General features: G+C 41.7%; 2 protein-coding genes across 6 annotated transcripts in view; both read left to right on the top strand.

Annotated features, from left to right (window-relative positions):
- The first annotated feature begins 1205 nt into the window (after positions 1-1205).
- Positions 1206-9623, top strand: LOC309498389 (homeobox protein goosecoid-2). Its single transcript, XM_082169093.1, has 3 exons — positions 1206-1456; positions 4515-4726; positions 8713-9623. The coding sequence occupies exons 1-3, from the start codon at positions 1273-1275 to the stop codon at positions 8806-8808; spliced, it is 492 nt and encodes a 163-aa protein (XP_082025219.1). The 5' UTR covers positions 1206-1272; the 3' UTR covers positions 8809-9623.
- A 244-nt stretch (positions 9624-9867) lies between these two features.
- ythdc2 (YTH domain containing 2) overlaps positions 9868-18028 on the top strand; it is a 44647-nt gene continuing 36486 nt past the window's right edge. For all 5 annotated transcript variants that reach the window (XR_014206334.1, XM_082171207.1, XM_082171206.1 and 2 more), the window contains exons 1-8: positions 9868-10009; positions 10974-11124; positions 12143-12233; positions 12543-12739; positions 14502-14695; positions 15188-15354; positions 16054-16156; positions 17688-17844. Coding sequence is in view for 4 of the 5 variants with exons in the window: in XM_082171207.1 (XP_082027333.1) it covers positions 10983-11124; positions 12143-12233; positions 12543-12739; positions 14502-14695; positions 15188-15354; positions 16054-16156; positions 17688-17844 (1051 nt within the window). In the remaining variant the exon portion in view is untranslated. The remainder of the gene's footprint in view (positions 10010-10973; positions 11125-12142; positions 12234-12542; positions 12740-14501; positions 14696-15187; positions 15355-16053; positions 16157-17687; positions 17845-18028) is intronic.

Genomic DNA, 18028 nt, shown 5'->3' with positions numbered 1-18028 from the left:
CTGGCAAATCCACCGTTATAATAGCAATCCGCCATGGAACAAGCGCGCCTGCTCTTAAAGGGAATGTGAGATGTCGCTCTGATTGGTTTATTTCACGTTATGCCCAAACCACACCTATGAGTAATGAAGCTCTTCAGACCAACACATTTTAGATTTGCGTCGGAGAGTCATTTATCCCGCCGGTATAATAGCAACAGCGCCCGAGACCCGCCCACAAAGATACTTGTGTTTCGCGCTTGATACTCAATTCTTGAACTCAAGACTCAAGACAATTTTTCGTTAAACAAGTCTTAATATCTTCAGTTGTGTTGCTTAAATGCATCTTGATTTAAGAATGTTTAGATGTTGGGTTTTTTTTGTAATATTGGATTTATGAAGCATAATGCATGTTTTTTAAAGTTTTTTTTTTAAGTTTCACAATAAAGCAAAACCTACAGAAGCATCACAGCAACTGACCAAGAAAATATAAACTAACTGAAAAAAATATGTACATTTCTCAGTTTTCAAGTACGATCAAAACATACTTAAATCAAGATGCATTTACTGAAGAAGAGAAATAAATGAAGATATTACATTTCTGAAAAATGCATCAAAATGCACCAGAATTAAGGGAGTTTATTCACTTCATTTTTCATTAACAAAGTCTTAATATCTTCAGTCATTGCTTCTTCTCCAGTAACTTTATCTTGATTTAAGAATGTTTAGATTTTAGAGCTGGAGAACGAGACAGAAACTCTTTGTATAATTGGTTTTATGAAGCATTTATGCTTGTGCTTGTCCAAGTTTCTCCATATAAAGCGAAACAGAAGCATCACGGTTCCCCAAAAAACTCTTTAAGCGAATAAAGGCCCGTCAGTGAATGCTGGGATCTGGGAGGGTTAAACAGGTTTGACACGCAGCAAAGCTCATGCAAATACCGGATCCAAAGCTGATCCTCTCGGAGAATCACAGCACATTTATCTTTCGGCACAACAATGAGGATTTCCGGCTCTCATACGTCTCATTTGATACAGAGAAATCAGATTTCTTGTCAGTAAAGCCAGATTACCTGAATCTCCTGCGCTCACTAACACCTTCACAAAACTGGCCAGATTAGCTGGGATTTTTCACACACTTTATACTTTTTTCCCGCTCGGCTGTATAGAAGGATTAGGTTTTGTCTCCTTGCTTTTAATCTATTTGGTAAATGGGGGGTTTGACAGCGACCCGGCTCTTCTTATATGAGTGTGTTCTCCTCATTCTGGGTCCAGAAGAGCCCGGAAGAACGTGTTCATGGACACGAAGCGCTTCTCGTTCAGCATTGACAGCATTCTGAGCGCTGGCTTGGAGAACCGAGAGCAGATCTTGGAAAGCTCTCATGTTTCGGGATCCTGTGAGGAGAAACTGGCCTCGGGATCCTCAGGGAATCAAGAGACTCACGGATGCTTCTGTTCTCACTGTGGAGAGATCATTCACCGTAAGACATGCTTTCTTATCCTTTATGCAATCCCAAGATTAATATCTCAAGGCTTTCTTCAAGACTTCTCGCTGGAGATGCACGATCCTTGAGGAAAAACACTAGGAAGAGAAACACTCAAAAATGTTTTGCATGACAGGAACACTTTACTATAAAGTTCATTAGTTAACATGAAATGAGAATCAGCATTTATTAATCTTAGTTAATATTAATTTTAACATTTACAAGGCTTTCTTCTTTGACTTCGTATAATGTTTTGCATGACAGCCACTTTTCAAGAAAATATAAATCATATAAATATGCATGAAGGAAATGATAACACTTGATAATGAACATGAAAGATTGTTTTTTTCTATCATATGTATTATATTTTTTCATTTGTGTGATGAATTTGTGGTGTAAATCCATGTTATTTTAGTGTCATTGAATTTGAATCAATATTTAAAATGATTTTTATATTTTTCATTTTGTTAAAGTTTTTGTAACTTTGTTGTATTTTTGTCATTTATATTTTTGTATTTAAAAAAAAACATCTGTATAGTTTTTTATTAATTTATTAAGTTTTTTGTATTTTATTTTAGTTAATGTTTATTTTACTTAAAGTAGCACATTTTTTAATTTGAATGTTTTAGTTAACTATAATAACTCTTGGTAACACTTTTTGTTTAAGCTGACGTAGTTGCACGTTACTATATGTACTTACTATAGTAATAACAATAAATTATGCATAATTACAAGTGAATAACCCCAAACCAAACCATATCTCATACATAATTCATTAAAATTACTCAGTGCTTATTTGATGTAACTACGTCACGTTAAATTAAAGAGTGACATAACCCTCGTTTGTTTCTGATGAAAACAGTGTTCTGATGCTTTGATTCTGGGGTGTAATATGTCCAGACGTGTGTTTTCTGGGGTGTAATATGTTGATTTTGGGGTGTAATATGTCCAGACGTGTGTTTTCTGGGGTGTAATGTGTCCAGACGTGTGTTTTCTGGGGTGTAATGTGTCCAGACGTGTGTTTTCTGGGGTGTAATATGTCCAGACGTGTGTTTTTCTGGGGTGTAATATGTTGATTTTGGGGTGTATTATGTTGATTTTGGGGTGTAATATGTCCAGACGTGTGTTTTCTGGGGTGTAATATGTCCAGACGTGTTGATTCTAGGGTGTAATATGTTGATTCTGGGGTGTAATATGTTGATTTTGGGGTGTAATATGTCCAGACGTGTGTTTTCTGGGGTGTAATATGTCCAGACGTGTGTTTTCTGGGGTGTAATATGTTGATTTTGGGGTGTAATATGTCCAGACGTGTTGATTCTGGGGTGTAATGTGTCCAGACGTGTTGATTCTGGGGTGTAATATGTCCAGACGTGTGTTTTCTGGGGTGTAATGTGTCCAGACGTGTTGATTCTGGGGTGTAATATGTCCAGACGTGTGTTTTCTGGGGTGTAATATGTCCAGACGTGTGTTTTCTGGGGTGTAATATGTTGATTTTGGGGTGTAATATGTTGATTTTGGGGTGTAATATGTCCAGACGTGTGTTTTCTGGGGTGTAATATGTTGATTTTGGGGTGTAATATGTCCAGACGTGTTTTCTGGGGTGTAATGTGTCCAGACGTGTGTTTTCTGGGGTGTAATGTGTCCAGACGTGTTGATTCTGGGGTGTAATATGTCCAGACGTGTTGATTCTGGGGTGTAATATGTCCAGACGTGTTGATTCTGGGGTGTAATATGTCCAGACGTGTGTTTTCTGGGGTGTAATATGTTGATTCTGGGGTGTAATATGTCCAGACGTGTTGATTTTGGGGTGTAATATGTCCAGACATGTGTTTTCTGGGGTGTAATATGTTGATTCTGGGGTGTAATATGTCCAGACGTGTGTTTTCTGGGGTGTAATATGTCCAGACGTGTTGATTTTGGGTTGTAATATGTCCAGACGTGTGTTTTCTGGGGTGTAATGTGTCCAGACGTGTTGATTCTGGGGTGTAATATGTTGATTTTGGGGTGTAATATGTCCAGACGTTTTGATTCTGGGGTGTAATATGTCCAGACGTGTTGATTCTGGGGTGTAATATGTTGATTTTGGGGTGTAATATGTCCAGACGTGTTGATTCTGGGGTGTAATATGTTGATTTTGGGGTGTATATGTCCAGACGTTTTGATTCTGGGGTGTAATATGTCCAGACGTGTTGATTCTGGGGTGTAATATGTCCAGACGTGTGTTTTCTGGGGTGTAATGTGTCCAGACGTGTTGATTCTGGGGTGTAATGTGTCCAGACGTGTTGATTCTGGGGTGTAATGTGTCCAGACGTGTGTTTTCTGGGGTGTAATATGTCCAGACGTGTTGATTCTGGGGTGTAATATGTCCAGACTTGTGTTTTCTAGGGTGTAATGTGTCCAGACATGTTGATTCTGGGGTGTAATGTGTCCAGACGTGTTGATTCTGGGGTGTAATGTGTCCAGACGTGTTGATTCTGGGGTGTACTGTGTCCAGACGTGTTGATTCTGGGGTGCAGGGGTGTCGGACTGGGGGTAGAAAGGGGACTGAGTACCCAGGGCCCTCATGTGAGGAGGGCCCAGAAAGATGCTAGAATTAATAGCATGTGGATGTGGGGAGGGGCCCATAGAGAATGCCTTTCTACAGGGCCCAGAATTTTGTACTATGCCCTTGCTTGGGTGTAATATGTCTAGACGTGTTGATTCTGGGGTGTAATATGTCCAGACGTGTTGATTCTGGGGTGTAATATGTTGACTTTGGGGTGTAATATGTTGATTTTGGGGTGTAAATAATCCAGACGTGTTGATTCTTGGGTGTATTATGTCCAGATGTGTGTTTTCTGGGGTGTAATATGTCTAGACGTGTTGATTCTGGGGTGTAATATGTCCAGACGTGTTGATTCTGGGGTGTAATATGTCCAGACGTGTTGATTCTGGGGTGTAATATGTTGATTTTGGGATGTAATATGTCCAGACGTGTTGATTCTGGGGTGTAATATGTCCAGATGTGTTGATTCTGGGGTGTAATATGTCCAGACGTGTGTCTTCTTTGCTGTAGTTTGGGGTCCGAGGATGTTCGCAGACCCGGCTCCTGCTGCAGAATCATCCAGCTTCGCTCACGTTCAGAGGAGGGTTCGACGGCACCGCACGATCTTCACCGAGGAACAGCTGGAGGCTCTGGAGGATCTGTTCCGGCAGAACCAGTATCCTGACATCAACACCCGAGAGGATCTGGCCCAGCGCACACACCTGCGCGAGGAGAGAGTCGAGGTCTTCCACAACCGTTCATACGCCATCTTTCACCCTTAAACTCCCAGCTTACAAAAGTATGCTCTTGTTCCTATTAAAGGGACAGTTCTCCCAACAATGAAAATTAGCCCATGATTTACTCTCCCTCAAGTCATCCTAGGTGTGTATGACATTCTTCTTTCAGACGAATACAGTCAGAGTTATATAAAAAAATATCCTGGCTCTTCCAAGCTTTATAATGGCAGTGAATGGTTGTTTCTGTTTTGAAGTCCATAAAAGTGCATCTATCCATCATAAAAGTGCATCTATCCATCATAAAAGTGCATCCATCCATCATAAAAGTGGATCTGTCCATAGGCGCCGATATGTTTCTGCCGGTGGGTGACTAGTGCCCACACTCCATAGAGCGAAGTAAATCCGCCTGCGAGTTGAGAGATTTGTGCTCTCGCATTACTTGGATGCGCTCTCGACATTTGACATTAAAATAACGCCACAGAAGCGGCCTCAAATAAACTATAAAAAAAGATGAAGATAATCGTGTCTGAAAGATCAGATGCAATCGATTTTTTATTGGTTAAAATCAATGAATAATATCTCGTAGTTCCCTTTCAAGGGAACTCGCACTGCGTCGTTAAAAACGACTCTTTGGGGACGCTCCCTGAGCGCGCGCCTCTGAAGTATGAATGAAACTATTCCAATCCTGATTGGTGTTGTGTCATGACGTAACATGTGACGGCATACCCGGAAGTATAAATAGACACAGGCACACACATGCGTTAGCTTTCGCTCTTCAGCAAGCGCTCTCTGTTTCTGTTTGTCTTATTTGGTGTTGTTTGTCAAACGTATCTAAGCAAAGAATGGCGAGTGAGCAGTTCAAGAAATGTGTGCACCCCTGCACTAGATATATCACGGGTGGGGACACGCATCAGTTGTGTGTGGACTGTTTGGGAGTGCAGCACGCCCAGGCAGCTCTCGAGGGGGCTGCTTGTGGTCATTGCGAGGCACTTCCCATCAGAGTGCTGCGCTCCCGCCTGGCCGTCTTTGATGAGGATGGTCAGGCTCGCGTTCCCCATGGTTCGGGTCCGGCGTCCGCTGAGGCGGCGCGGCGACTCAGATCATGGGGTTCGCAAAGGGACCTTGCGGACGAGAATGAGACTGCTGCGGCACCTTCTCATTCTTCGTCTGAAGGTTCTGAAGCCCCCGTTCATGGTGCAGAAGCCAGCGCTGTGGCTTCTTCTGCCCGTGACGAGGGTCCGATGCTTGAGTTGTCCGCTGTTCTCAGGATGTACTCAGCATCGAGGCGGATGAACGTGAACTAGACTCGCCTGTTCACGTTTCCACTTATGAGGAGCTCGTTGAGGTTGTGACGCGTGCAGTGGCCAGACTCAACATCAACTGGCCACTTGATAAGCAGGAAGTGCAAAATAAAAGCAAGCTGGATGAGCGCTTCCTGCAGCACCGCTCACAACCTCAGCGCCGGGGCTTACCATTTTTCCCTGATTTGCATAAAGAGATCTCGAAATCATGGGAAAAACCCCACTCATCTCGTGTTTCCTATCCTTCTGCCGTGGATTATAGCCATGTGGTAGGCGCGAGAGAGTTGGGGTATGGGAAGATGCCGCAGATGGAGAAGGCTCTTGCCAGCTACCTCTCTCATGAAGCGGCATCATCCCTAAAAGCCCCGGTGCTGCCCAGCAAACCATGTAGAGATACCTCTGCATTGGTGGGCAGGGCATTTATGGCGGCAGGTCGGGCTGGTTCATGTCTGCACACTATGGCCATCTTGCAGGCATACCAGGCCGACCTACTAAAGGATTTGGATGAGGTCGAGGGACCTACGCCTGAAGATATTGCTGAACTTCGCAAAGCCACAGATTTGTCATTCCGGGCTACTAAGGAGACGGCCCACGCTATCGGCCACTCCATGTCAGCTCTGGTAGCCACGGAGAGGCATCTGTGGCTGAATTTGTCAGACATAAAAGAAAAAGACAAAACTTTTCTCCTGGATGCGCCGCTCTCGCCTTCTGGCCTGTTCGGTGACGCAGTTACAACTGTCGTCAACAGGTTTCAGGAGGCGAGGAAACAATCTGCGGCATTTCAGCAATATCTCCCTCCCCGCTCAAAATCCAAATCCTGGAAGGCTGGCCAGAAAAGCGGCCAGCCTCAGCCGTCAACGAGCTCCTCATACAGGCAAGAGCAGAAGGAGAGCGTTGCCTCTAGAGCCCCTCCCTGGGGAGCTTGGCAACAGAGGAAACGCTCTCACTCGAAGTCCGCTAGCCAGAAGGGCGACCTAAGGGACGTCCTTCAGGCGAAGCTGGCTTCGGGGAAGAGGTCCTAACCAGGGTGGTTGAACCAAGGTTGTTTTCGCAGCGGAGCCCTCAGGAAAATGATGCCACATCAATTTCCAGCGAACGCACACGGTGTCGTTCGTCCCAAAAATTAGTAAACGGGCATCGATTATGGTCACAAAGTCAGTCTCAGCTAATTCCTGCCAGTCTTCCGCTTCAGGTGGTCGAGAACAGTGCTCGAAAAATACCCAAGGCCAGCCTCAAGAGGCTGGTTCCCTTAGTAGATTTTGTAGAAGCGTGGCAACGTCTTCCCAATATGTCTGCATGGGTCCTGTGTATAATAAAAATAGGGTACAGACTGCAGTTTGGTCACCGCCCCCCCAAGTTCGCTGGGGTGGTACAGACTGCAGTGGTTCCAGAGCAGGCTCGGGTAATGGAACAAGAAGTACACTCTCTGCTGGTCAAAGAGGCCATAGAACGTGTTCCTCTTCCAGACAGGGAGTCCGGGTTTTACAGCCGGTACTTTATAGTTCCAAAAAAGGATGGAGGGTTAAGACCGATTTTAGATCTGAGGCACTTGAATTGTTGTCTGAGGAGGTTCAGGTTCAAGATGCTCACTATTCCCATCATTGTGAATCAAATCAGAACCGAGGACTGGTTTGTCACGATAGATCTAGAAGACGCTTATTTCCATGTCTCCATCCTTCCATGTCATAGGAGGTTCCTGAGGTTCGCTTTCGGGGGCGAAGCGTACCAATATCGGGTTCTTGCGTTCGGCCTAGCACTCTCTCCCCGCACGTTCATCAAGTGTATGGATGCAGCTCTGGCTCCACTGAGCTCCTCTGGCTCAACTGTTAGTGTGTTTTGGGTCACCTAAGAAGGGGCTCCCTACATCCAAGCAAACAATCAGTAATCGGATTGTACAGGCTATTGTCTCGGCCTACCAAGTGCGCAACCTGCCTTCACCTTTGGCAGTAAGGGCTCATTCTACTAGAGGCATGGCTTCCTCTAGGGCCCTCTACTCGGGGGTATCCCTCCAGGAGATCTATGCGGTAGCTGGTTGGGCTACCCCACACACTTTTATCAGGTTTTATAGTCTGCACCTCCCTAGTATGCCCGGTGCGTGGGTGCTCTCGCCCTAGCTTGTGCCTGATACAGTTTCACACAGGGGCAGGCATTTTGATGCGTGGCATAGTGGGCATTCGTTCCCCAAAGAGTCTTTTTTAATGATGCAGTGCGAGTTCCCTCAAAAGGGAACGTCTCAGGTTACGTCTGTAACCCTTGTTCCCTGAGAAGGGAACGAGACACTGTGTCGCCTTGCCACGCCCCTTCATGCCTGGGAGTGGCTTGCTTCATCACGAGGCTAACGCGTGTGTGCGCTGGTGTCTATTTATACTTCCGGGTATGCCGTCACATGTTACGTCATGACGCAACACCAGTCAGGATTGGAATAGTTTCATTCATACTTCAGAGGCGCGCGCTCAGGGAGCGTCCCCAAAGAGTCGTTTTTAACGACGCAGTGTCTCGTTCCCTTCTCAGGGAACAAGGGTTACAGACGTAACCCGAGACGTTTTCCGTGGGTGCTCGGGGCCGACACTATGTTGCTGTCTGGGAACATTAGCAGAACGTTCTGAGAACATATTTTTGCTAGCTGGGATCTGACTTGTGCAAACCTGATTAATGCTGGAAGTCTCTATAATAACTGTGTGATTGTTTTAGGTGTGGTTTAAGAACCGAAGGGCGAAATGGAGACGACAGAAGCGGCTTCCCTTCAGCCTTCCAGACGACTGGAAAACTGTCCTTCACAGCGACTGACGCGGACATTATGATTTCAGTCTCCTAAAGACCAGAAGAGCTGAAACCCTTCATTTATCAGTGCAATCATTTGTTGACAGACATTACAAAAACATAGGGTGTTTCCCATTCATAAAGTCCCCCTGTGGTGAAAATCCAGCTTTTAATGTTGTATACGTGTCTATGTGGTGTTTTTAATATGCTTTAAGACAAACCATGTGTCAATTCATAAGTCGACACCATTGCTGAGTATTTTCTCCTTAAAACTGCAGTGAACCAAAGACAGTCTCAAACACACGCTTTGAAATCGCTGGTGTTTCTGACGTCACAAACTACCTTGTAACCAATCAGATCAACGTGTGATCGTCAACCAGTGGATCTCTGAGCTGAGTGAGTGAGTGGAGGCGGGGCTCATTTGCATATTCATAGAACCGCGCATACTAAATGAGGCGAGGGTGTCGAGTTACATTCAAGATATTTTAAGGCATGGAGACAAAAAAAAAAACGTTTAAGTATCTCATTTTGGTGATCAAAGATGAGTTTTAAGGGTTATAATTATTGACTAAATGGGGACTTTAAATAATTGAACATTATTTTTTTTAAATCATGTTTTATATTAATTTTCAAACAAATGATCTTGCCATGCATTATAAAGCTACAGTTATTCTAAAAATAAAACCTAATGTGTCTCTGTCACAGACCTATAATCAATTAAAGAATCAACATTAAACATGTAGGGCAGCAACACAATGTTTTGTAATAAAAATCATGGATGAGTGGAGAATGCTTGCGGGATATCATTTTCATTTCTATAAAAACATCTCTTATTCTGGACAACTTCATAGCCTACTTTACCTACAAGAAAATATGTAAATTGATCAAGAATGTCTTGAAACACGGGTATTTTGAAATGAAAAAATCTGTAATATGTATCATTCACTTCTGATTGATGTTAATTGTCTGTTTATTTCTTTGAAAGTTAATAAACATTTTTTTTAAAATAAACTCCGCTGATCTCCGCACAACATGTTGCTGCAGTGACGTCAGAGGAATGAGATGTAGATCTGTTGCGCATGCGCAGACGCAGCACAGTCCCAGTTTCGATTCTACTCTACAGAAACAACTAATCCAAACACACCAGTGACTGACAGCCGAATCAAACCTTCTGGACCCTTAAAGCCTTCTGCTTTCACACTGTGTTCTCCTCAGAGGCTCAAAACACGTAAGATGTGCTGGTTTTATTATTATTGTGCGGTGAACAAACAGTGAAGTGATGCTAGCGACGCTCGTGAAGCTCAATGAATGGACAGAATTCCTATAAACACGATATTAACCAGCATTTGAGTTAAAACACTGTATTTTCTTGCTCTTTGTGCTATTTGAGCAGGTGTCAGTGTGTTGATGATAGTGTTTTAGTGTTAAATAAGTCAGTTTAGCTGTAGCTGCTAGCGCACTCCGAGTTTACATGGAGTTTTTATTAAACATCTTTACAATTTGTATGGTTTTATATTTATATCTTCTGTTTGCTTGTACAAACTGTTTATACTGGGATGAAGAATTAAATAAATAATAATACACAACAAAACTAACTAACGTTAAACGAAATACAGTACTTTTATATTTTTATATTATTATATTATAATAAATTATTGCAGTGATACATTTATTCATCCAGCATAATTTTACTGTGGAAAAGTTTAGAGGAAAAAGTGTGTAAAATATAAAATAAATAACAATAAATAAATAAGTAAGTAATTAAACAAATAAACGTGTGTGTATATAAATTGGCTATATATTAGATTCAAATAAATGTAATAACTAACAAAAATAAGATTCAAATAAATAAATAAATGAGTAATTAAACAAATTACGTAATAATAAGACTTAACAGAAACTAAATATTTTCCAAATTAGCCTATATTTAAAACACATTTAGAATATACATTTCTTAGAATTGGGTCTTTAACAAGAATATAAACGATTGAAAACCCCTGATTTAGCCGACGCTTTCATCCGAAGACGAGGAATACAACAAGAGATTCACCTTAAAGAGGCAATAAACACAAGATTATGAAGTCAGTCGTCTTCGCTTAGTAATAAAAGCAGAATGTGAATATGTAATATTGATTGGCGTATAGTCACTGAGAGAATAATCCATAACTTTGTCTTTCTGTTCTTGCTTGTAGGGAGAAGAAATGTCACGTAAATCAGGCATGAACGCGTCGAAGCAGACGACCTCTCTGAAAGCTAAAGGACTCAAAGACATCAGGATTGATGAAGAGGTCAAGATCGCCGTGAACATCGCGCTGGAGAGGTTCCAGTACAGCGACGACAAAGGTTTGAGTTCCTTCGGCTAAAACAAGCTCTTTTTTACGCTGAAAACCCTTTAATTGGTGGTTCCTTTCAAAATTGCTTACAAATCTCTGGTTATATTATGTTATTGGCAAATATGGGATTCAATCTTTTTGTCAACTTGTTTTCTTTCGATTAGCACAGGTTTTGTGTTTACATTGTTTGAGGCGATTAAGCTTGAGTGAACTTTTTTTTTACTCAAAAAGTGCAGAAACACCAACTGAAGTTTACAGAGGAGTTTGGTCTAGTGAGGATGTCATATTTCCTAAAAATATAACCAAGTGGAAGCAAGTAAATAATGAATAGAAGAGGGCCCAAGACAGAACCCTGAGGAACACCGGTGGGGACTTTAGATCGGAAATGTTTAAGTTGAACGACCAGAGCGATATGTAATGAATTATTATTATTATTATTATTATTATTATATGACAGTAAACCCAACGGAAGCTAACCTGTCAATGCGTTATTATGCGAGATGGTATCAAAGGCCGCACTCAGATCAAGAAGGACAAGTGGTTAATTAATTTTATTTATCATATGGTTTTATTATACTTATTATAAGTCCCCCTGTAGTCAATAATTTCATCCCTTAAAACTCATCTTTGATCACCAATGACTTACCTTTAAATATCTTGAATGTAACTCGACACCCTTGCCTCATTTAGTATGCGCGGTTCTATGAATATGCAAATGAGCCCCGCCTCCACTCACTCACTCAGCTCAGAGATCCACTGGTTGACGATCACACGTTGATCTGATTGGTTACAAGGTAGTTTGTGACGTCAGAAACACCAGCGATTTCAAAGCGTGTGTTTGAGACTGTCTTTGGTTCACTGCAGTTTTAAGGAGAAAATACTCAGCAATGGTGTCGACTTATGAACTTACACATGGTTTGTCTTAAAGCAGATTAAAAACACCACATAGACACATAAACAACATTAAAAGCTGGATTTACAACACAGGGGGACTTTAATGTTTTAAAAATTGTTGTTTTGTCTCATAGAGCTGGATTTCCCTTCTTCATTGACAAATTCTGAGAGAGCGTTCGTTCATCGGCTTGCTCAGTCGCTGGGCTACATCTCCAAAAGCAGAGGGTGAGTCGACTCGCATATCAAACAAACTCATGCAGAACTGACATTTATGTATTATTACACATGCAGGCTCTAGTGAACGAGCATTACATCTAATGCTGGCAGACTTGACTACAAAGTTATTGATGATTACGACATCTCTTCTCTTCTCTGATGATGTGGGCGGGGCAACCTGTCACTCACACGAGATCCACCAATAGCAAACCACAACCATCCAATCAACTCCCCTCAGACACAATCAAGCCCTGCCCACATTGTTCATACACTGCCGTACAAGAAGGACTTTGAGTTCTTCTGATCTGTTGTTTGCAGGAAAGGCTCGAGTCGATGTCTGACGGTGAGGAAGAAGGACGGCACGGAGTCGGCTCGGTCCATCATGACCTGTAGTCTCACACACAACTCCAAACACATGGTCCAGAACCTTCTGCAGAGGTTCCCCATCACCAGTAAAGAGCGCAGTGAGCTCCAGCCTCGCACCGAGAGAGCCGTCCTCGCCTCTCCCGACAGTGGTGAGTCTCACCCGGTTACCACAGGTTAAAGGGGTGGTTGATTATGATTTGACTTTTCTAACTGTAGTTAGTGTGTAATGTTGCTGTTTGATCATAAACAACATCTGCAAAGTTACAACACTCAAAGTTCAAAGCAAAGGGAGATATTTGCTTTTAAAGAAATCGCTTTTTAAGGACTACAACAAACGGCTGGTAGAGACTACACCACATTCCTCCCGGGTTAGTGACATCACAAACCCTAAAATTTACATAAACTCCACCGCCGGGAACACGATTTATAGATTATCATGACAGAATATGCTAATCAATGACTAGAAGATAACTACACATCAGATACATAAATGCATCAACTAACCATTCAGAAATGTCCTGTTGCTTCTACATGTTGTCACTTCTTCTAGAGTCTCTCCATCTTTGTCTGACTCCGGTTTGAACATAAAAGGCTAAACGTTTTTTAAATGTTCAGTGTCTGTGTGTGTGAGGTAAAAGGACACGAGCTCTCGAAGCTCCGCCCCCTGTGCCGGGAGCAGCAGCTCATTTCCATTTAAAGGAACTCACACAAAACGGTGTGTTTTTGCTCACCCTCAAAAAGTGACAATTTTAACATGCTATATAAAAATATCTGTGTGGTATTTTCAGCTAAAACTTCACACACACACACACACACACACACACACACACACACACACACTCTGGGGACATCAGAGAATCAACATGCTGCTTTATTTCTCTTCGATACAATAGGAAAGTAAATGTGGAGGATGTTACACAGGATGTTGTCTGTGACCAGATGATTGACACGGCAGTTTAAATGGGTAAAGCGAAAGTGCGGTTCGTTAAAGATCCAATTAGTTTTTCCCAGAGCTTGCCTTCTCTTCTGCTACACACTCAAAACTATGTTCTTTTTCCTCACTAATGTTGTTAATAGAAGTCTCTTCTGCTCACCAAGGCTGCATTTATTTGATAAAAAAAAAAAAAACTGTTATGTTGTGAAATATTATTACAATTACAATTTAAAATGACTCTTTTCTATTTTAATATATTTTAAAATGTAATTTATTCCTGTGATCAACTCCAGTCGTGTATAATTTGTGTATAATTGTGTGTAATTTTTACAGTTGTGTATATATTTTTTTTCAGGAGTCTTTGATAGTTAGAAAGTTCAAAACAACAGCATTAATCTGAAATAAAAAGCTTTTGTAACATTAAACACTACCGTTCAAAAGTTTGGGGTCAGTAAGAATAAACTTTTTTTGGGTGGTAGAATAAAAGAAATCAATACTTTTATTCATCAAAAGGATTATGAAGAATAATCTGATGTATTCCAGTAATAATGGGTGGTTTGTGCTGGTATTATACAAGGTACAGCCTTGAACAAAGCATCAAAGTTTGGAATAATTAAGATTTTTTTCAAGTCTCTTCTGGTCACACTGCAAAACATGCTTTTCTTACTTAGTATCATTTAAAAAACAAATTAATCAAGAAGCATTTACTAGATGAGTAAAAGATATAATTTCCAAGAAATTTATTTGTTTTCCAAAAAACAAAAATGAAGTGAGTTTTTGGTTAAAACAAGCAAAATTATCTTCCAATGGGGAAAGAAATCTTGATTTAAGAATGTTTAGATATTTGGACTGGAAACAAGACAAAAATACTAAGTAAGAAAAGCATTTTTTTGTAGTGCATCAAAGCTGCATTTATTTGATCAGAAAACTCTCTCGTTTCCCTGATATGATCTTCTCCTGCTGGTTCTTTCCTCTAGACAGTAAAAGCAGGACCAGTGGGCGTCTCAGTCACGGGATTCCTCAGGTTCCTCACATCCGAGGCCCGTCTGAACTCGATTGCTTCCGGAGATCGTTGCCCGTTTATGCGCGTCAGGAGGAACTGGTCCAAACCATCAGGGAGAACCAGGTGGTGCTGGTCCTGGGGGAGACCGGGTCCGGCAAAACCACACAGGTCAGGACTGTAAAACACTTCTACAATACAGATTGTATGAAAGCAGCGTCACAGTGATAACATGAAAATAGTACAACAAAATTTGTTTCTAGAAGAAAATAACGTCATCGTCCACCTTAAGTAAGGCAGATCAATAATATTGTTGAATATTAGATGTCCCCAACTAAGCTAGCCAAAAGCCAAGGCAACAGGTTTAAGTTAACTTTTTTAAACTTTTTCACTTCAGCGTTGTTTTGGTTTCACTTTTTAAACTTTTTTTTGCTTCAACAATAATCTGCCAAGAGTCTCCTTTAACTTTCTGTGTAATTTTGTTAAATTTGCACATAAGAGTTAATACTGCAATAGTCAGCTTAGCTTCCGATGTTATTAATTTTCTGCAGCCATTCACAAACATATTTAGTCAGCTAAAATGTTCTGGATTAAACACTCTTTCAGGGCTTCACTCAAGAAAAATCGGTCTGAGCTTGACCCGCTTCTGTGTTCCTCTCCCAGATCCCCCAGTTCCTCCTGGACGACTGCAGTGGGAATGGGATTCCCTGCCGGATCTTTTGCACTCAGCCCAGGAGATTAGCGACGATCGCGGTGGCGGAGCGTGTGGCGGCCGAGCGCGGCGAGAAGATCGGACAGACCGTGGGCTATCAGATACGCCTGGAGAGCAGGTGAACAACTACACAACACCACACACAACACTGCTGTTTTTTCCATTTGCATACTATCCATCTAAGTTAGGAGGAGTGTGTCACAAATCGTATGTATAACCAATCAGATCTTATTCATAGAACCGCAAATACTAAATGAGGCAAGGATGTCGAGTTAATAATCAGGATTCTTTCTTAACTACTCAACACAAGTGTGTATGAGTGAAGTTTTGGATCAAAATACCCCACAGATATTTTTTATAGCATGTTAAAACTTTCACTTTTTGAGTTTCACCGTTTTTTGTGTTTGTCCCTTTAAATGCAAATGAGCTGCTGCTCCCGGCACAGGGGGCGGAGCTTCAAGAGCTTGTGTGTGTGTGTGTGTACAGTAACCGAGCATAAAGCGAAACTGAGCGCGTATAAATCTTTAGATGCCTATAACTATGCTGAATGGCCACGTAACATTACACGACTTGTGTGGTACGTCGATTCTTGCACCCAACACAACAAGACAACATTTATGTACCAGAATCTGTGCTGATTTGTGTTATCCGCCTCCAGTTTTCCCTTTGTTTTGCCTCCAGCTAACGCCGTGACGTAATTGTGACGTTGGCGTAAAAAGGGTCCATAGGCGAATTGTTTGAGTACAATGACCTGAATCGTCTCCATCTAAATGACTGCAAATGTGCTGATGCATTCTGGGTATGTGCTTCTCCTCAGAGTTTCTCCTAAAACCCTGTTGACGTTCTGCACGAGTGGAGTTCTGCTAAGGACGCTAATGGCCGGAGACGACGCGATGTCTATGGTCACGCACGTCATTGTGGTGAGACTTTGAGAATTTTTTCTTATGTAATATAATTTCTTATTGTTTTCTCCTGGTTTTAGGTAAAAAAAAAACGTTTCACGCTTGAATTGTTTAAAGTAGAGCTGCATGATATTAAAGAAAAATGCGATAACTCATTAAATAATGTGATATGCGATACGATAATGTTTAAAGTGTTTAAAATAAACTGAAATTATCTTTAAAATATCTTAAAATTATATAACCTACGTACGTGTTTCACAATCTTTTTGTGACAGTAAAACATCCCTAAACTTCTGAAAGTGAACATCAGTGTTTTACTGTATATAAGAAGTGTTATTTTAACATCAATGTAAACCTCGGGGTTCAGGGGTCAGGTTATCCTACATTAGAGTTATTAACAACACAAACTGAATAATCAAATGTAAAAATAAAACACTGATTAGTTTTCACTGTATGAATGAAATATATCCTGATTCTTATTAAAGCTACAAAAGTTATTCAGCCAAGAGAGTGAGTGATTTTCTCTTTGTCTTTCGTTCGTGACCGCAGTTATTGCAAGCCGTTGCGATACATACGGTTGCGATATTTCGATCATTTCGTGTGCAGCCCTAGTTTAAAGTTATAATGAAATGCTCACAAAATTTTTATTTTATTACAAGTATCCGATTCCTGATCTCAAGTATCCGATTCCCGACCTCAAGTATCCGATTCCCGACCTCAAGTATCCGATTCCCGACCTCAAGTATCCGATTCCCGACCTCAAGTATCCGATTCCCGACCTCAAGTATACGATTCCCGACCTCAAGTATACGATTCTCAAATATTCGATTCCCGACCTCAAGTATACGATTCCCGAACTCAAGTATTCAATTCTCAAATAATCGATTCCCGACCTCAAGTATTCGATTCTCAAATATTCGATTCCCGACCTCAAGTTTTCGATTCCTGACCTCAAGTATTCGATTCCCGACCTCAAGTATCCGATTCCCGACCTCAAGTATCCGATTCCCGACCTCAAGTATCCGATTCCCGACCTCAAGTATCCGATTCCCGACCTCAAGTATCCGATTCCCGACCTCAAGTATTCGATTCCCGACCTCAAGTATTCGATTCCCGACCTCAAGTATTCGATTCCCGACCTCAAGTATTCGATTCCCGACCTCAAGTATCCGATTCCCGACCTCAAGTATCCGATTCCCGACCTCAAGTATTCCATTCTCAAATATTCGATTCCCGACCTCAAGTATTCGATTCCCGACCTCAAGTATTCGATTCTCAAATATTCGATTCCCGACCTCAAGTATTCGATTCCCGACCTCAAGTATACGATTCCCGACCTCAAGTATACGATTCCCGACCTCAAGTATTCGATTCCCGACCTCAAGTATTCGATTCTCGACCTCAAGTATTCGATTCCCGACCTCAAGTATTCGATTCCCGACCTCAAGTATTCGATTCCCGACCTCAAGTATTCGATTCTCAAGTATTTAATTCCCGACCTCAAGTATCCGATTCCAGACCCTTATCCTCCTGATTTCTGCTCCTGTAGGACGAGGTGCACGAGCGAGACGGACTGACGGACTTCTTACTCACAAAGATGAAGGACATGCTTCAGAAGATGCCGTCGCTAAAGCTAATCCTGTCTAGCGCCACGCTGGACGTCAGTCTGTTCATCAGATACTTCGGCGCGTGTCCCGTTATTCACAGTAGGAAACACATTCACGGGTTTATTCACGCTGGGAAAAATACACTTACAGTCAAACCAAAATGTATTCAGACACCATCTCTCACATTATCACAGTTTATTCGCTATAGTTTAGAAAATGGTAATAAAATATGAGCAGAACTCAGTTGATATTTGACTGGTTTTGTCCGTCCTTCTGTTAGACT

The sequence above is a fragment of the Leuciscus leuciscus genome (genome assembly GCF_965113295.1).
Source record: "Leuciscus leuciscus genome assembly, chromosome: 5".
NCBI classification, from domain to species: Eukaryota; Metazoa; Chordata; class Actinopteri; order Cypriniformes; family Leuciscidae; genus Leuciscus; species Leuciscus leuciscus.
The sequence above is the reverse complement of the archived record's forward strand: the minus strand, read 5'-3'. Positions and strand labels throughout refer to the sequence as shown.